Below are 20,306 nucleotides of genomic sequence, written 5' to 3' on the forward strand. Positions count from 1 at the left end.
GACTTCATGTTTGAACGTCCTTATCTTATTTTATCCAAAAAAAATTATAAAACGAGGACTTCCTCTCCAAGAGTAAATTTTGAACGTTCAGATTGATATCAACGGTAGAGATTTCACCTGAACAGTTGTCACAGGTAACTGCCGATGTTCCGTACGTCATGTGGCAATAGATGCGACATGCAAGTGAAAAGTATTAGACCTTGTCAGGTAGACTCAGAGGCGTTTGAATCAGAAATCCATTAGACCATCACTCCAAAAACACACTAGTCCTTAATCCTTACCGGACAAAACCGCGAATTGGGTCTCTTGGGTTGTTGTGTTTGAAGGAATTAAAATTCAAAATTAAAGACTAGAAGGGAAGCAGAAGCAGGAGAAGAAGTGTTTTACTAGGTGAGTCTTTCAAACTGCCTTCAACCATCAAAGCAGATGATGATACAAAACAGAGCACTGTAAATGAATTTTCTAACAAAATTTTTCTTGTTCTTTGAATTCTGGGTTTAGTTACTTCATCAGCCATAACTGGGTAGTTGGTACTTGGGAGTTGGGAGCTTCTTACAGTTTCGCTTCATCTGGTTTCTGGTTCAGTGATTTTCTACTTGCATTTCTATCTTTCTCTGTTTTTCTTATCTGGGTTCTTTTTCTTTCTTCTCATTTGACTGGTTCCTTGAATTACCATTTAAGTTGTTTCGTTTTTCTGCTTTCTATCTTTTTGGTGGGTCGAATTCTCTTTTTGATCACAACTTGCTATGGAAGGTCCTTCACGCCTTTGTTTTGTTTCTGCGAAGTTGTTTCCCTCTTACCTTTTCTGGGTTCTCTTCTTTTTCCCTTCGTTTTATTAACAATTAAAAAAAAAAAAATTCTGGTTTTTCTCTCTCTTTTCCTGTCTAGCTTCTGTTCCTCCAAATCTTTGCTTTCATATTTATTTTTTGACAATTTCTTATCTGGGTTTTCTTTTGCTCAGAGAATTGGTCTAAATCAGGCGACATGGCTCCTTCAATGCTGTTGCTGTCATTCCTGTGTTGAATTGCTAGGAGACAAGGGACTTGATACTCTAAGCGCTTGAATTTAGAAGTTGTATTAAAGCTCGGAAGCATGGAGTGTTTCTACAACATTTTTGATAGATTCAGAAACAGAAGCAAGGTACAGAAGTCGACATCAGAGCTCAAAACCAGAACCCAGCCCGTTGCTTCGCCCTCTTCTAATGAAGGGAAATCCTCAGGTTCCTCTAATGTTCGGGCTGCTTCGCCCTCGTCTAATGGGGGGAAATCCTCAGGTTCCTCTAATGTTCGGGCTGGCTCGCCCTCGTCTAGTGGGGGGAAATCCTCAGGGTCCTCCAAGGTTCAGCGAAGGATGCCTGAGTTATATGAGAAGAAGGCCCACAACTTGCGGGTCTTTTCATTTTCGGAGCTGAAGAATGCTACAAATGATTTTAATAGGTTGTTTAAGATTGGGGAAGGAGGATTTGGGAGTGTATATAAAGGTTTCATTAAGCCTCCTGGTGGTAAGGGGGACCGGATTGCTGTTGCCATTAAGATGCTCAACCCGCACGGCTTGCAGGTACTTTCATCTAGTTTAATTTCGGTTGATGTTTTAGTTAGAAAATTTGAATGGGGGAGTAGCCCTTTGCGAATCAATTTGTAAAGGATGGTGTCATGAGTTTCCTTTTGTAGATTCTAATATTTTCAGTATTCCTTTCTTCCTGTTCTTCTGGGTTTTTTGTCATATACCCTTTAAACTATTGGGCACCTTGATTGAGGCAAATGAGATTGGAACATTCAAGGATAAAACTCAATTGTGTTTATGGGTTGTGGATGCCGAAAATATTTCGTTGTTAGTGTTTGAATTATCTGAGCCATACATTTTGTTGCTTTTGTTCATTCAAGTGAAATATGTCCAATTACCTGATATGTGTTCTGATGGTTTATCACAAGTCGGAAAATGCTAAAATTGACAAACTTTAAGCATTTTTAGCTCTTCCCTTGAACTTTTAGTCATTCATAGAGTTGTCACAGTTACAGCAGTTTTATACTTCTGCAAGCATTAGCAGAGGTGGTGCAACTTTATGATTTAAGTATGGTCTGACCTTGGCTTTACATCTCATAAATGAAATGATTTCCTAAGTTTTGATGGGCATGTGGACTGTCACTGACAGTTTTGAGATGGGATGTAACGAGACATGGCATTTGTTCTTAATTTTATATTAAGCAGTGTCCCTAAAGATTCCTTTATCCCCCAGCTATCACATGGAAATAAACACTACAACCATTTGCCAAATATTATTGAGAACATTCAAAACCTCATCCACACTCCCTTTCTGTCTAAAAGACTGCATTTGGAAGTCCATAGTCACAAGCACAAGATTCGATTAGGGGCATAAACTATTAGGTCATTTAGGATATTTGAAAAGCACTATTTCTTCTTTTTTGTTATCATTTATTTATATTTTTTTCAAATGATGAACTTATGTCTTCAACATGTATGGAAATCAAGATAGAATGACTTCGTCTTTGTTTTCAACCCCTTTTTCAGTCTTAAATCCACTCCTAGTTTTAGTCACATATTGCCATTATATCTGAATTCCGCTAGGTGCATGCCCATGACAAATACTTTGTGACTTAGGGATATGATTTGAGTTGGGTTATTTCTCCTTTTCAAGGTTTGTGATTGCTTATGGGAGATGAAGCAGGTTTCCTAAATGTGGATCTCAAGCTGGATTGGTAGGGTCTTCAACCAAGGGTAGTGATAAACCTAATATCATGCATCATTGCTTTTTGAGAGTATGGTGTTTTAACTTATATATTGAAACATGATCTAGTGAACTTACGAGAGAATTTCTCTTATAGAGTGTAACATCTACTTTGTAAAAATCCTTTTGATGAGTTTAATAATACTGCTGTGAAGAAATCAGTTTAAGTAATTCCTCAAGTTTTGGTGCCACATTTGGAATTTTTTACATTTAGTGTTCATTCTTCAGATCTATATTGATGAGGCCTAGCCAGACCAATTTATTTGAAGACCTTTAGTTAGTTGAGAATTTATGCATGCACTTGGGCTTCTTTTTTCAGTATCTTGGGGAGGATAATGAGTTCATGCCATTGCTAAAAAAATCAAAATTTTATTTTCCTTCATATTCTTTTCTTTTCTTTGCCAAGTTGTTATCTTCTGGATTTTGTTTCTACCTTTTATAAATTTAAGATAAACTATGTGTGAGTAAACTAGAACTAGAAAACCAGAACCGAAAATGGAAGATGGAGAGAAGGTGGAAGAATGCTGTAGATGGAGAGAATAGCTCTCCTATCGTCCCAGCCAATCACTTATATTTAGTTGAAGTAAATACAACCTGAATAGGACTCTTAATCTTATCCATAACAAGAAACAAATAAAGGATAAGATGAGAGATAAAATTAAACTAAAACTAATCTAAACTTCGCTGATGACTTAAGCTAAGAAATACAAGACACAATCCCCCACGGTATGGAGGTCCAGGGATCCCCATGGACCTCCAACTGAGACTAATACGTAATGCTCCTTCCTCAAGCTGGAGCATAGACATAATCCGTGTCCAGCTTGAAACATCCTTGTAGACACAAATTCAGAATGATCTTTCAAAATAAATAACCGAGTCATATGAGAATAACCGCCAATAAATGAAACAAAAGAAGAAAAACTGAACCTACATGGCCCCCAAATATCTGAATGAAATAAATCATAGAAAATTGAATCCTAGACTCACTACGAGACGGAGAAACAGTATGATGATGCTTGTCAAGCTCATAAGCTTCACACTCAAGGTGGGAAACAGACTTACAACCATGGATCACATGCTATAGCTTGGAAATGGAGAGGTGCCTCAACTGGTAGTGCCAATGTAAAAGGGAAACGCCAGTAGAGGTAGCAGAGCTGCCGTAGATGAGGAAGCAACGTCAAAGTAGTATGCCATCTCTCTCATGTCCGCCACCAATCGTCATCCTTGTCTTGTGATCCTGAAAAAAAAAAAAAAAAAAAACAATGAGAAGGATAAAATGTAATGGAGAAGTTAAGATGTTTACTGAATTGACTAAAAAATAATAGATTAATAGTTAATTTAGTGATGCATGCCAGCTCCTTGCCCCTAGCCAATTGCTTCTAGAGGAGTTCCTATTTTTGAAATTGGGAAGAATTATCAGGGATTTTGGAGCATTTATGGGTTGTCAATCTTCAAATTCTATGGAGGATTACATTGTTCAGAATCTATCTATTTTGAGGAGGCAAGAGCAAAGGAGTTGGAGAGATGTTCTATCTTTTCTATTTGGGAAACCATAGGCTTCGAAGGCCACTAAAGAGAAACCCTTGCTGGAGGAATTTAGGGAAGATGCTGGGATGATTTTTATAGCTTCTATTTTCTTTATTTTTGTTTCCTTTAATTGCTTTTTTTCTATTTCTGGTAAAATGTTTACTTGGATCCCATCAACCACATGGGTCCACGTATTGATTTTATCAAACCTCCAATCTTTGATGAGTACCCGGATGAGGAAATCGACGGACACGAAAGTTTTGAAAGGTCTGAACCAGATTTTGCATTGGATTCATGATAGGAGTTCTACCCGCATCACGGGGTGGTAGAAGCACTCAACTTGAATGATTGTCTTACTTGCGCCAAGACAATCCAGTTGACCGCTCAATTGGCCCGTTTGACTGTGTATGGTGGGAAAGTTGTATGCATTGTTGGATCAGCCCCTTTAACATGTTTCATGATCGATTTTTGCAGACATTTGTATTGTCATCTCAACTTCAACTTCTTCGAGCTGTGAACGTCATCAACAGATCATTCCAATATTTCTAGCGACAAGGTGGTCACCATCAATTCTGAAGTTATAATGCAGAATCTAATATTTACAATTGGAAATATGGACATCTGCTTCCCTTTTGATTCTGGTGGAGGATGAGCATTTATCATAAGAACGAGAATTCGATGATGAATTCTTTTTCAACCTGAAGGGAATGATGCAAGCCAGCTCCGTGCCCCTAGCCGATTGCTTTTGGAGGAATTCCTTTTTTTGTAACTTTAATTTCTATAATGGGAAGAATATCAAAGATTTTGGAGCATCTATGGGATTGTCAATCTTCTAATTCTGTGGAGGATTACATTGTTTATAATCTATCTATTTTGAGGAGGCAAGAGCAAAGGAGTTGGAGAGATTGATTTTCTACCTTTTCTTATTTGGGAAAGCCATTGACTTTGAAGGCTACTAAAGAGCAACCCTTGTTGGATGAATTTAAGGAAGAGGTTGGATGATTTTTATAGCTTCTATTTCTTTTATTTTGTTTCCTTTCACTACTTTGTTCAATTTATGGTAAAATGGTGCCTTGGATTAAGGGTGTCAATTTGGGACCACAACTGGGAACCATCCTAGAACTGTCCCGCTAGTGCCCTGTATCGGTCCGTCCCTTTATAAACGAGACGGTATTGGGATCTGATTTTGGTACCGAATGATAAATGGGACAGGACAGTTCTAGGATGAGATTCCCAACGGTACCATTACCGATAGGTGGGTTGAGGTCCTATGAGATAACCACTACTTGGGAGTACCCTCCCCAAAATGAAAATATGTGTCTATCATTTTCGGTTCTTCTTCGTTGGGTTTGGCGAGAATCAATAAATCTTTCTTTTTCGATTCATCGTTGGTAGCCTAATGGCCACCCTCATTCAAGAAATTTTTTTGGATCCAATCCGTAGGAATCAATAGAAAAGGAAAATCCCTTATGAGACACCAGATCCGGCTCGGTTATTGATAGAGTGAATAGATTTTTGCCATTTCTTGAAATCTCTCTTCTGATTCAAAATCGTGTGTAACGTATATCCCCACTGTTCCGGTCGGGGAATAGATGAAATAAATAAAAGAAATGGATTTTTGTTCAAGAACAAAATCTTATAGAACTATCCATTTCTGGTTCATCCTTCGGAACCAATCACATCCCTAATCTGATGAAATAGGATGAATTGATCATTAAGATTAAAGCATCTAGATATATTAGGAGTTAGGGAAGGTACAAGGGGTAAAAGGCATACCTAAGGGATTCAAAGGTAAAGGCATGATCGACAGGCAGGCCTAATGGATAAATCCTTTGCTCATCTGTTTGGGACGAGGGGTCTAGACGAAAGGATTCCTAGCTAAAGGACAGAGTGAAGCAATGGCCGGGGTCTGAAACATGCGATTTCTTGGGTGTTCCACCCCCTTCTCAATGGAATATCTGAAATTGCCCGGGAATCCCTACTTTTTCAATCCTTCATCAAGCTAGACATCAAAGATCAAGGAATCAGGAATACCGATTAGGTACCGTTTCAAAAAGGGAATGGTTCATGTTCTAGTATTCAAGTTTTATGATTACAATTTGATGGTATTTGGGTGGTCTTTTCTCTTATGTAGGTTTCAGTTATGGACCTTTAGTTCTGTTACTATAAACTTGTTTGGTGATGACACTAAAACTTTATTGGGGGCTTGTTTATTTGGTCATCATTGATTCTAAGTTATTATTTCGAGCAACTTGCATGTGATCTTAGAGAGTACGAAGAAGTAAAACCATGAAATTCATCATGATTTTGTATTCTAATTTGCTTTCTAAAGTAAATGATATCTTAGGTCTCATTATAATGAAAAGATCCACAATACCGATAATGGAACCATCTTGTTAGGAAACATTGAAGTTGTTCTCCCTATTTCACATGCTCAGAACAGTTTAGGAATCGGGACCGTCTTGTCGCGTTACTAATCGGGACTAGGACTTGGGTTTTGTCCTATTAACTAAACGAGAACGTACCGGGTTAGCACCTTTGGTACCGATACCGGTATAGACCCATCTCGAATACCAGGAATGTCCCAATTGACACCCTTACCTTGGATCCTATCAGCCACATGGGTCCACGATTTGGTAGATCCCCTCTTATAATTTTCGTATGAAGCCAATCATGGTAGTGTCTACTAGCCATATTGAGAATTTACTTGTTGAGCATGATGATGCAATCTTGGAGATCAGCCTATGTCCTATTCTTGGACAACTTTAAAGACTAGCTATATATGCTTGCACGGTTTTGATGATAGAAACTATTGGACTAATTTTTGGAAGGCAGCCATACCTTAGCCTATTCTTCAACAGCCCCTTTCCTTGTTGTTGGCGCTTTTTTTTTTTTTAAGAATGATTTTGTGCCTAGGAATCTAAGATGATTAAGGGTTACCTTAGATTAGCTTCATTTTAATTCATGTTTAATCTTTGCTGTAGGATTAAAGTATATTGGTTTAGAGAATAAGGATTTTATTTTCTATGTAAATATGTAAGAGCTATGCTCCTTTAAGGGAGCTGATTATTGAATTAAATTTGGAGTTTTCTCCTTTTATTGAAGTCTTGAAGAACTTCACCCTTTTCAAGCCTTGAAGAGCTTGAAGACAGGCCTAGAAGAACTTGAAGACAGGCCTAGAAGAGCTTGTATCATGCCGGCTCTGCACAACTCCACACTCTATCGTTCCTTGAAGAGTACGGTAGTCGGTTTCCTCGTTTCCGAGCCTGCATCATTTGGGCACATGATGAACAATAGATAATGAAAGCATAAAAGACAAAGGAACAACACCCTGACCAGTGGGCTTTTGTGATTGTATGGATATGTGAGTCTTGAAGCCCTTTGGACATTGGATGTTGAATGGGCTTCTTTGTTCCTGTCTTTGCCCATGTGCGCTTTTGTTACTCTTTTAGGGTTTGTTTCCCCATTTAGGGTTGTAATCTCCCCCCCCCCCTTTTCTTTAATACATTTATTTATACACCTTGGCCAGTAACATTAGTAAAAAGGAACCATCGGCAAGGATAACCTATGAAGGAGAGTCAAACTGCTGAAATGAAAAGAACAAATTGGTTTACCAGTCATATGGGATGGTGCACATCCGTCAATGACCCAGGGATTGGAGGATGAGGAAATGAAACATGTTAAGCTGCGTTTGGTGGTCATCCAGAAAAACGTTTCTGGCATATTTCCGTTCTATGGGAACAAAAAAATGGAATAAGGCGTTTGGTGTCAACTTGGTGTTTTTCCCTTTTTTTGGAATGAAAAGGGGGGGGGGGAAAGGCTAGAAATGCAAAATGATGGAACAACAAAACCTCGTTCCGTCATTTCCGTTTCGTTCCAAATACAAAAAAGTGAAAACTAGGGTAATCGTTCCTGAAACAAGTTCACCAAACACCATATTTTTTTTTTTTTTTTTTTTTTTTAAATGGCATTTTGGCACAGAAACTGAAAATTCTGTTTTTACACGAAGCGTCATTTCTGGAACTGAATGACTACCAAACACAGCCTTAGTACAACTGAATGAACTAATTTAGCTATGGTTGTGGAAGAGGATGTCTCAAGTTGGTGAACTCGTTTGAGGAGTTGATTGATCATATCAGTATCAGAGGAAACACCACCTCCAACAGGAGGACTTTGATCAGTGTCAATTGGTGGCACCATGTCAGTATTCCTATCAGAGAGAACAACATTGGAAAATTGTTGTTGTGCCCATTGGGGCTTGCCATGCTTCAACCAACATTTGTCAATAATGTGATTAGGGCGACTCACAATGAGTACACCAGGGAACAACTTGAACAGTAGATTGATTACCACCAGTCCACCACCATCCATGCCACATCCACAGCCTCCCCTGATCTACAACCTCAACCAAGAGCAAAATTGCCATGACCATGACTACTGTTCTTAGCAACAAAGGTAGACGAATCCTTAGAAGAGACAATGGAATTAGGTTTGTCCAGAGAGGGGGACACACTGCAATAGGCCTCATTAATAGATGGGATCTTCTCACCAGCTAGTAGTTGACTCTTGATAGGCTGAAGATCAGAGTCCAACCGAGACAAGAACTTAGCAACAAGAAACTCAGCACGTTGAGACTTGAAAAACACATTAATGTCAGTAGAGAGAAGCTGATTGGCGTTGAGTTCCTCCCACATGCCTTTAAGTGTACTGAAGTAGTCACCAACAGATTTTCCATCTTGTTTGAAGGAGAAGAATTTCTCATACAAGTCATAGATGCTAGAAAGATTTTTGTCTTGAGACAAATTTCTCTTTGAGTTCCTCCCAGACACCCATTGCAGGCTTATGAAACGACATTGGCAGCCACTGAGGACTCCATACTATTCCATAGCCTACAGAGTAAAGTAGCATTCTCAGATTTCCAATCCTTGTAGTCTCCAGCAGTAGGTTCAGATGGAGTCATGGTCAAGTAATCCATCTTCCGTTTGGCTGTGATATAGACTTCCACGGCCTGTACACAGGGAAGATAATTGGAGGCACCATTCAACTTGATAGAAGTTATCTTAAGATTCAGTCTCCCTAGCAGGCTTTGATTCTTTTGATTCTGCCAGGATACAAAATAGAACCAGCAAGTAATATGGTGGTTCTGAGATCGAAATAGTGTCAAAGAGATGAACCAGGTGCAATTCAAGAGCACAGGACTGAACCACAATAATTATAACCATAAACAGAACCAAGTATTAGTTGTTGGAGCAAGGAAGCAGCAATAAATAAAACAAACAGTAGCTGGAGGTAAGAGAAACCTGTTCTAAAACCCAGATTAGGGTGATTTGCGATGACAGGAAGAACCCATGTCAGGAGGACCCAATCTGACGGTAGAAGGACCTTTTGTAGAGGTTAATAAGACCACAGAACAGCAGGAACAGTTGATGAAGAGAACTCCAAATATGGCAGAATAAATTCTGCCAGAAAAGCCCCAAAATAAGTATCACCAGTCAGATTGGGGGTCAAAATTAATCAGCAATAGAAGTATTGATTTTCTCTTGTCTATTTGCAACTTATGACTAACATGTCCTATAATTCTTTCTTTTCTCCTTCTAGGGTCATAAACAATGGGTTGCAGAAGTTCTGTTTCTCGGCGTTGTTGAGCACCCAAATCTTGTAAAACTTCTTGGATACTGTGCGGTAAATGGTGAAAGAGGCATCCAACGGCTACTTGTATATGAATTTTTGCCAAACAAGACCTTGGAAGATCATCTTTTCAGCCAATTTCTTCCGGTTCTTCCCTGGCAAACAAGATTAGAGATAGTACTTGGTGCAGCACAAGGGCTGGCATATCTGCATGAAGGATTGGAAGTCCAGGTTCGATTCAAAACCTCATCGCTTGAAATAAGCTGAATATGCATCACCTCTAATGCATGATGTGAAATTTGATAAACCTTTTGATCCTTCATTTTAGTGGGCTTTTCTATATTTTGATTTATACTTTTGAATTAACTTTCTGTGACAAAGTCCTTTGTCTATGGTAGCTTTACTCAACCAGAAACAACTATTTTCTTATCCACCTAAATAGACTGCTGCAAGGTTCTTTGATTGGGTGGGTGGATTGTGGAGATTGTTGAGCTATGACTCGACGTGTTCACCTCCGAGATGAACTGCATGATATCATTTGCTAAAACAATCTCTTTTCTAATCAAGTTCTAGGTTCTCAAATGTTATGATTTTGACAGATGCAGCCCTTCTCGGAATGAAAATTTGTACTTCAGTTATTCTGAAGTACTCTCAAAGGTCAAAGAGGCTGTAAAATACACTGAAAGATCGAAGAGATAGTACAAGGCTCTCAAAGTTTCCAGAAATACACAGAAAACTTTTCTATCTATTTGTTTAAATATTTATCTATTTTAAACCAAAAACAGAGTCCAGGATTCCTGGTGTCTTTATTTATTTATTTTATGATTGGATTGCTACTGTTCGGAAGCACTTGAATTGAAATGTTTATTAGCACTCATAACTTGAAAAACCTCTAGTTTCTACAATAGGTTGTTTGAAGCTGAAAACTTGAAAGCTGTCACTGTATTAACTATTCTTAGCCTTTGGTTGGCCAATATTAAGTCACTTTAATATAAGATTTGTTGTGTTTGCTGTTGATAACTATCTCCCTTGCACTTACTTGACAGGTAATATATCGGGATTTCAAATCATCAAATGTACTATTGGATGAGGATTTTAAACCAAAGCTATCAGATTTCGGGCTTGCGAGGGAGGGGCCAGGAGAGGGACACACTCATGTATCCACAACGGTGCGTTTTCAAAAAACTTGTGCATTCACGTGAAAAATTATAGTATATGTAAGGGGTGAACTACCATATAAATCTTACAGGAAGAGGTTTTCCTGGTGGCCCACCTGGAAAGGAATCTCTTGATGGCCCCCAAAAAATCTATCATTTGGTAATTCAGAAGGGGCCTCAATTTTGTCGATAGGTTTTTCAGCCAAAATGGAGTTTGCCATGTGGCAGAATAATATAAAGCATTGAAATACTCTGGACTACCATTTGGGAGTTGGATTGAATTTGGGTATGAATTTGACACATGAAAAGATCCACAATGTTATATAGATACCCAATCATTACAATTACCAAATCATGTTTACACTTCCACATGGCACAAATGGGGTATGCCATCAAGAGACAAGAGATACCCTTCCAGGAAGGCTGCCTGGAGAAACTTTTCCCATACTTAAAGTGTATATAATACCACTAGGAGGAGGGTGGATGGCTATTGATAGCCACCTCTTGAAATTGGCCATATTGAAGGCATTGATTAGATAATCCCAGCTTCTGGTTAGTGGCATTCTTTGGGAGTGTACAGAGAAGTTTCCTTTTGTGTGATAACAGTCAAATAATGGGATGATTGGGTTCATTTGATAAAAATTTTAAACATGATACTATATTTTCTTCATGCTGATAAGAATGCAATCTTGTTTCTCAGGTGGTGGGGACGCGTGGATATGCTGCTCCAGAATATATTGAGACTGGGCATCTGACGGCTAAAAGTGATGTATACAGTTTTGGTGTGGTGCTATATGAGATCCTTACGGGTAAAACATCATTGGACAGATACCGCCCAAAATCGGAACAGAAACTTTTGGATTGGGTGAAAAAATTTCCTCCTGGGAGTAAGAAGTTCAGCACAATAATGGACCGTCGGCTTGAAAATCAATATTCTTTATATGCAGCAACAAAAATTGCCATATTGGCAGACAGTTGCCTGTGCAAGAATGCAAAAGAACGTCCATTGATGAGCCAGGTTGTAGAAAGGTTGGTGCAAGCAATCCAAGCTTCAGAAGATGGAAACAGCCCTCAAAATATTTCTGTTCCCTGTGGAACCCACCTGGTTGACTCTGATGGGAAGTCAGATCCAGTTGGCATCTCCAAATCTGCGGAGAGGCGGATGGCCCATCTGGCCAAACTGGGCGAGAATTTCAATGCAAACAATAAAAGAAGATTTATGATCATGCAGAGGGCCAAAGTGGCATAGATTTTTTCTGACAAATGACCGTTCGATTCTTACGCAGCTTTAAATCTTTGGATATCCTAGATATAATGAAGTCGTTCTATGTTACTCAGGAATGCATCACAAATTCAGCCAACTAGAGGTGTAAATGGGAGCAGAGTAGAATGACAGCTTCTCTTGGCTTTACAAAGTAGGGACCTTTCAGCTTAAAATTTATAATGCAGGGTTTACTCCAGGTTTGTACTGTTACTCTAGATTGAGAATGACAGCTTCTCTTTGCCTGATGTTTATAGTTTGATTTAGTTTTTTTTTTTTCTTTTAATTATCATTGAGGAAGAGGGCTGATAGAATGAAATTTCCCAGATATACAAAGCTCTTTTTTTGTGAGTGTTTGTGTTCTTTGTTATGAGGATGCAGGCAGGGATTTAGATCTTCTCCAGCCAGGAGGGACCAGCCACAGTTTTCTGTCTTTTAGATCTTCTCCACCAGGGGGTGGCTGGAGAGTGACCAGCAAGACACATAACAGGATAGAGGAAGTGAATCCCTTGTTTCTCTCTCCTGTTTCACTTTCTATCTCCTATTATGTGTCTGGCTGATCCCTCTCCAGCCAACCCCGACCGGTGAGGATCTGAATCCGTCTCTCCTGATTTCTGTTTCTTATTTTCTTTCCCCTGTTTTCTGTTTCATGTTTCTCTCTCTCTACTGTTATGTGTGTCTCTCCTCCTCACTGGTCCCTCTCCAGCCAAGGAGGTGCATCATATTATCTACTTATGCTGTGAACAACCCAATTCATTGGGTACATCTATTGCTTTGGTAGAAGACGAGAGAAATCCAATGAGCTTGATTCTGGAAATACTTCAGGGGGACCTCAAGGTTCACTGCTTTGTGACCAAAGAGGGAGAGACGGACACAGATTATACTCATTCCTGAAATCCATGAATACTACCTATGCCAGAAACTCTGTTTGAGTTGATCCATGTAACACACTAGAGGGGTTACAGTCGCATGATTTCAAACCTTCTTTGATATCTGGGTTAACCATGGGGTAAGCTATGCAGCGGAGGCTAAAGCATATCAGGGGTGGAAATAAAGAGAAAAAGTTTGGCTACACAACCCATCAGGCTTGCCCCACCCAAGCCCACAGCCTCTCTCAAACCAATAGATTGGACAAAGTTTTTCACCGGTAGCTGAATGATGGGACAATCCAGATGTGAACCTCATCACTCTCTAGTCCCCACCTCTCTCCCCCCTATTGTAGGTGGTTCGATGATCCACGGTGAATGATAACTATGGCCTTAGGAAACTCTGTCCTTGTAGATTTGTACATAAAAGAGGAAAGTTTGCTTCTTTGTGATGCATTGCGATGCAAAATAGAATCTTTTTGCACGGCAATGACCCAACAATCATTACTCCCCCTATTTAAATGTCTGAAATTACCCTCAAACTTGCGACTTTAGGTCCAAAATGTCCCATTAAACCAGCCTTGGGAAACTCCATTCTTATAATTTTTTTACATATACGGAGAAAATTTGCTTATTCGCGATGCAAAATATAATCTTTTTTGTAGAGCGATGACCCAACAAATACTTCCCCTATTTAAATGTCTGAAATTACTCTCAAACTCGTGACCTTGTGTCCAAAATGCCCCATAAAACCAGCTGATCACCATGGTTGTGCAGAGCAATGACCCCTCCCTCTGCAAATGACAGAAGAGGTAAATTCAGTGTGTTAACTATAAAGGAAAACTGACAAGTATGCTATGGTAGTTTGAGAGGGATTCCATGGCTCCTCAATAATCAAACCTGATCAAGCTTTGTCAACTCCGTTACTTTAATCATAGCTATCAGATCAATATTTCTCAAATGCCAGAGAACGCATTCAAAATTCAAACCGTTAAAGAAAAGGAATATTACCTCTCTCAAATTCCAGTTTCAATTTAAATGGTTTGATTTGATTTCTTATACAAGATACGATGGCAGGGAGGCCCTTAGATGTAAAACGGAAAACCACTAAACAATCCAAGAAAGAATCAACTACATGAGCGCTTCCATAAATAGTTTCGGCTCGATTAATGGTTTGAACTTTTAAATCAAGATTGAATCAGTTAAGGCCCTCTTTGGTATCATTTTTCTTTTTGATTTTTGTTCGTAAAAGTAGTTTTAGTTGCATTTGGTATCATTTATGGAGCTTGTTTCTATTTTTAAAAAAATGATAAAACGCAAAAACCGAAAAGAGATCAAGAGTCATTTATGTGTTTTGGCAAAAAGTGATTTTTAGTTATTTTTGCGCTGCACTTTAATGAGTACATGCTTAAAGTCTCATTATGGAAGGCTAAAGTAGTCATCTGCTTTGTAATTAAAAATTCAAACCCCTTATCCCCTTTTCTTCAGTTCAGAGTGGAGAAAGAGAATTATAAAGCAGATGGGTAAAGGGAATCTCTTCACTCATTTCTTCAAAAACCATTTTGCACATAGAGATACCAAACTATTTCTCACAAAAAACTTTTTTTGTAAAGTAGTTACCAAACCATTTTTATGTTTTGATAAAAAATAAATTTCATTAATGATTTTTGTTAATTAAGTAAAAGTCAAAAAGAAAAATGATACCAAAGAGGGCCTTAATAAAAAAATTTTCTAATCTTAATTTAAATGTTTTGATTTGATTTCGATAAATGATTTTGATTCCATTTTAGGGGAAGAATGTAAGATTTATTCCAGCATTTCAAATATATATTTTGCTTTGATTTTAGATTTTACGTTCTTTTCCTTGAACTTGAAACCTCTTGAGAGGCTGAGAGTTAAGACTTTACTGCACTAGCCACTAGTTGTCTTCAGTGATTAAAGGAGAAAAAGAATGTCACTTGATCCCAGGGTTTCTGCATTAGACATAGGAAGGTGCAAAATTATCACCCCACGCCTCCAAAGTAAAAAATTCCATATGTGTTGATGCTATGGTGAAAGATTCCATTAACCTTGTGCACTGGTGAAAATGTCACACAACAAGGTAGTGATCTCATGCCCAAAGAAATAGAAAGAAGGCAAGTGGTTTCTATCCGGAAGCACACCCTTGTGCCCAAACACAAGGGGTGTGCGAAATAACCACCGCACCCTATTCAATTCGGGCGGGGCTCCTGTGTGATGCAACAAAGGTAACATAGCACATTTGATGGCCTGAAGCACCTCGAGGCATGCACCCATATGTTGGGGTCTGTGCTTGTGTGCTCCAGGTTGTCAAATGTGCACTGGCGCACTACCACCACTGAGGTGCTGGATCTGGTCGATTCTCACCCACAAGCTCTCATTGGTTAGGCCGATGGCGCAGGTGCCACACTCCCAACTAGAGAACTCTTCTAGAAAAAAAAAAAAAGAAGACTGGATTCGATTCTTTCCAATTAATTGGGTGCCAATTAGTGATCCAAGAGTTGGGAGAATCTTAGCAATTATGTTTGGGAGGGTAGGTCTTGGACCTCTTTTCTCCCCCACCTTCTCCATTATTGCTTTTCTTTATCTTATAACTATCTTCTCTCTTAAACTTCGTGAATGACTCTGTCATTGCAATGGCTGAAGTTAGGTCTTAGCATAACAGACCGGCGGTGGACTCTTTCATTAGGGAAGGGAAGAAGGAGCCTAAGCACGACAGATGCCGTACACTTGAGTGGCAATGAAAAGCGAGATCGTACCTCTTTTTCCAAGCCTATTTGGAAATATGGTTCCTATGGAAGATGCCTTAAGGGTGCTGACGATCATGAGTCTCATCATTGTCATTGTCATATAGGCTATACTAGTGGGGCTGCAGCTCTGAGTTTCGGTGGTGGTGGGGACAAAGCTTGAAACTCCCAACGAATGAGGTAAAGAAAGAATGAACAGTTGGTCAGGCAACGATTCCAATTGAAGTGGATCCATCCTATGCCTCATCAATCTTTGGCAGGTGGTGAGCCCCCTGGAAGGAGGCCTTCTTCGCACTCCACCTAAGCTACGTAGGAAAGGCCCAAAGCCAATCTTAGGGAATAGTAAAGCTTTATAGGGTCTTTTTGCCCAGGTGCAGGTAGTCCCCATCTTCACTAGGCTCTTCATCTCTACCATGAGCATCGGGCTATCGATCACGCTCATCAAGCTCAAAATCTTCATCCCGAGTAGCGTAAAAAACCAAAACTCTAAGTTGTCGCCTTCAAGCCTAGAAACGATACAAATGAAGGTTTGGAACTTTGTTGTTCTTGCACAACCCAACCTTAAAGCCCATCCATGAAGTTGAATGAGAATTCTTTATCGATCATATTGAGACCTAGAGCATCAAGATAGAGAATTTTTTTACATAGTTCCTGATACAGCCAAATTGATCTCTCGGTGGGGAAATGACACGTGTCGCCTCTGAGACACGTGTCCGCCACTAGATAAGGGTTCCAAGAAATCAATCACGCTCGATCACTCAATCACGCGGGATCACGTCGTTTGCATGAGGGGAATATTCCCCACAAGAAGGACAGTCGTATGGGAGAAGGACAGAGGAAAAGACAAGAAGGAAACCCTAGCCCCGAAGAAGGATATAAGGAGGCCGAGAGGAAGGAAGAAGGTAAGCTCTGATACCCTTCACCATTACTCCCTTATTGAACTGTGCGGCCGACCCTGACTTGAGCGTTGGAGGACTAACCCCGGACAAAGCTCCGGACCTCCGTCTTCTGTGTTTGTACAGGTCCGACTAGCGGGATTTTTTGATAGCAACAGTTCCAAATAGAACTTATGTGCTTGATCAATATATGATCGTTTATCGTCAGATTCTCCCAATCCTTACATGACTTGGTTGGGCGCCCGATTAATTGGTGAGGATCTTGTCAGTGAAAAAGCCTCCCCACTCTCTTAAGACAATTCTGTCACGTTGCTAGGTGATACGACTAGAGTCCCCGAGTCCTCTTTCTTCCCCCAGGACCTCCAGCATCTCTGGCCGACTATCTGGGCACCAGTTCCATTTGACCCCTCCTCCCCCTGATTAATTTGTTGTTCTGATGGAGAAAAGGTTCTCGCTCCTCCAAACAGTTGCTGCAGCTGGAGTATTCTCTGCTGTTTCCTGCTGGTAATCTCATTCCATTTCTCTCGACTCAACATTGGATTTACTTTGAGGATCATTTTTTCTTTTTCAAATCCCCCAACTCTGTAACTGTTCATTTATGGGTCAGGTATGGGTTCATGTTTGGAAGGGAATCTGCTCGGAAAGAACTCGGCGTCCTGATTGAAGAACTGCGTCGTGGAGATCCCAAAACGGACACTCCTCACGATTCCTGAATCTCCCTACCAGCGGAGTAGGTAATCTTCTTTATTTGAGTTGGGGGGTTTTTTTTTTTTAGTATTATTATTTGATTTGCTATTTTTCTGGCTTGATGGGCTCTCTTGAAGCAGATTCTATAATTAATGTGCTGGTTTCACTTTGTTTAAACCTGGGTTAGTGGGCTTAATCTATAATCAATAGTTATGGGTGACAGTTTACATGTTAGGGCTCAGAACTGTGGGAGTAGGACTTGGTTATTGCATTAGGATTAGGGTGATCTATTTCTGTGTTTCTTGTAAATGCCAGAGAATTATTGGTACAATTGAAGTCTTTTGTCCTATAGTACCTTAAAGATCAATGCTGAACTACTGATGTGAGTTCTGTTGCCTGCACTGTTTCTATCTTTCTGGTTTTCCTAGATGGTGTAACTCCACTATTTTCAATTTGGTTCCTTTTGTGGTGATTATTGCCTTCGCTGTCCGAATTAACTTGCATATTTTGTGTCCTGTGCAGAAACCTAGGGATTAGCTTGTCTTAAAATGTTGGATTTGTTTATGCCTTTTTTACTTTATCATGGAAAGTTTGCTTACTTGGGTGTTTGTCCTGGGCAGAAAAGCTCTTCTTTTGGAATGCTGGTGTAATGAAGCTTTAACTGTAAAAGTTAAGGAGTAGGAGCATTCAAGAATTTATTCTGCTTATGTAAAACCTGTAAGAGTGTTTTTAGCATTTGACCATTGTTTGGGTTTTTTTTTCCTTGTCTTCAATCTACGCAGAGGTAACTCTAATTAAATTACTTCAAATTGTTTGAGGGTTGGCATTGAAAGTTCTTAAAGATGTATTGATTCTTGAGACTTATTCTCATATTGTTGTCCTTAGTTTGAATGAAAGTACAGGATGTGGCAATCAACTAGATGATGTACTTATTGCTTGGTTTTCTATTGAAGTTTTGGCTAACAATAACAAATATGAAGGAAGAAGTCTTGATAGAATGCAGTGTTACAAGGAATTATCTCCTTCACAATGTTTTATTCTTTTTCTCCTCTTCGCAATATTTTATTTTTGTGTCAGTTTAATCTCTATTGGATAATTCTTATTCCTGTCCCACATGGGCCGAATTTTATTGCTCACATTCAGATCCTTTGAATCGATATGCAGATATTGATGAGGTATTGGGCTTTTCTTGAAAAGTGAGTATAAAACTAGGGTCTAAGAGCTGGTGAAGGACCTTATTTACTTGTTAAAAATTTCTGGAATAAGATCTCATGGGGAGCTAAAGTTTATACAGTCTGGTCGGGTTGAAGCTGATAATAAATTGGGTTAGGGCTGAACTGCCGTGATTAATTTATGGGATTGAAGTAGTCTAGAAATATTGTTGCAATGGGAAATTTAATTGGACTATGGTAGGTGTGTAACAAGATCTAGTGTTCAAGTTTTGTAGCACTTGAGAGAACCATGAGCAACTGTCCAGCATTAACAGAACAGCATTGGAGCATTAATGGCATTGAAAAATGGTTACTGATACTGAAGTTCCTGTTAGGTATCTGAGAAGGTAGAGTTGAATCACAGCTAAAAGATAAAAAAATCTGGAACAGTGGTATCAATCTGTCTTCTGTTGTTGAAGTTGTGGTTTAAATAGAACAAGGAAAAGAATTCAAAAGTGCTTTCTTTTATCAAGCTCATGGCTCTCTTAAATTTATTTCCAATATCTCGTATGGGCGTATATTTTTATGAAAATACCCTTTGGTGATTCCTGACATTGAACACATTTATGGAAAGATTAAAAATTTCCATTGACATGTCCACAGGTTTCCTCAAATCGCTCTTATCTGCTACTAAAGTTTTGTAACTTTTAGTATGAATTAGTTACTAGCAAAGCATTAGGCCGAAGCTCTTGTATCAGGTTCTGAATAAGCACTCTGAAGTAGGCATGAGGGGATAACTTGAATGATGCAGGTCACAGGCATTCATAAGGGGCCCTTAAGTGGCTGAATGATCTGGCTGGAGAAAACCCATGATTTACTGCTTTGGATGGGTTCGATATCAAAGTATAACTGCATGTTTTACACACATTTACAGATACTCCAAAGGAGCTTTGTCTTGATCTTTTGTCTTGACATGCTCCATCATAATGTCTCAAGTGATCCCGTTTCCACACTTAACATTGTAACTGTCATTAATGAATTATTAAATCGGTTGATGAACCCTTGCATCCTACTCTTTCAAGTTCCTTCTATTTAGTGTGAACTGTAATTTCTATAATGTTTTAAAAAAGAGTGACTAAATTTTGGTCTTGAGATGTCACCATATATCGCTTAAAACTCGTATTATTTTCCTATATTTGACAATATACAATATGTTGCTCATATTTTGTCTCTCTTTTATTGTTGGCATCATGATATTGTGAGATTTTTTTTAATGAGTTTTAAATCTTCTGAAATAATGAGGAATTTTGGATGTTGTGATTGTAGTGGTGCTGCAACGCCAGGGTTCTACGAAGGGCTGAAAAAATTCATGTTGGGGAGGATGAATACTGGTTCTATGAGTTTGTTGGTATAATAAAATGAAGACCTGTGCACAGTTATGCAAATATGTGGAGCAACAATCTTATGTCCCTCTTGCTCAAGATAGGATCCAGAATTTTTTTTATTCCACATTTTTCGTATAGATAACTAAATTGTATTTCAAATCAAATGAAAGGAAGTAGACTAGTAATGTGTTAATTACAAGAAGACCATAGGCAGCACCTCCCAAAGAAAAAAAAAAT

The 20,306-nt window shown here is 39.1% G+C and overlaps 2 protein-coding genes across 17 annotated transcripts in view; both read left to right on the top strand.

Annotated features, from left to right (window-relative positions):
• The first annotated feature begins 204 nt into the window (after positions 1-204).
• Positions 205-12,567, top strand: LOC122082596 (probable serine/threonine-protein kinase PBL19). The gene is made up of 5 exons (XM_042650269.1): positions 205-390; positions 962-1,557; positions 9,872-10,132; positions 10,948-11,070; positions 11,759-12,567. Exons 2-5 carry the CDS (start codon positions 1,093-1,095, stop codon positions 12,305-12,307), a joined length of 1,398 nt encoding a protein of 465 aa, XP_042506203.1. The 5' UTR covers positions 205-390; positions 962-1,092; the 3' UTR covers positions 12,308-12,567.
• Positions 12,568-16,919: 4,352 nt separating this feature from the next.
• Positions 16,920-20,306, top strand: part of LOC122081809 — a 4,679-nt gene continuing 1,292 nt past the window's right edge. The window contains exons 1-4 of one of the 16 annotated variants that reach the window (XR_006141225.1): positions 16,937-17,350; positions 17,454-17,580; positions 18,154-18,250; positions 20,011-20,043. Coding sequence is in view for 13 of the 16 variants with exons in the window: in XM_042649120.1 (XP_042505054.1) it covers positions 17,283-17,350; positions 17,454-17,559 (174 nt within the window). In the remaining 3 variants the exon portion in view is untranslated. Of the gene's footprint in view, positions 17,351-17,453; positions 17,581-18,153; positions 19,906-20,010; positions 20,044-20,306 lie in introns of those variants that run through there. The other 15 variants (XR_006141226.1, XM_042649120.1, XM_042649126.1 and 12 more) reach the window with 15 other exon arrangements.

The sequence above is a fragment of the Macadamia integrifolia genome, chromosome 6 (genome assembly GCF_013358625.1).
Source record: "Macadamia integrifolia cultivar HAES 741 chromosome 6, SCU_Mint_v3, whole genome shotgun sequence".
NCBI classification, from domain to species: domain Eukaryota; kingdom Viridiplantae; phylum Streptophyta; class Magnoliopsida; order Proteales; family Proteaceae; genus Macadamia; species Macadamia integrifolia.

Coding starts and splice junctions, on each gene's coding strand:
- LOC122082596 (XM_042650269.1), top strand. CDS start 1,093: ATGGAGTGTTTCTACAACATTTTTGATAGATTCAGAAACAGAAGCAAG. Junction 1,558..9,871: donor TCAACCCGCACGGCTTGCAG/GTACTTTCATCT, acceptor TTCTCCTTCTAG/GGTCATAAACAATGGGTTGC. Junction 11,071..11,758: donor ACACTCATGTATCCACAACG/GTGCGTTTTCAA, acceptor CTTGTTTCTCAG/GTGGTGGGGACGCGTGGATA.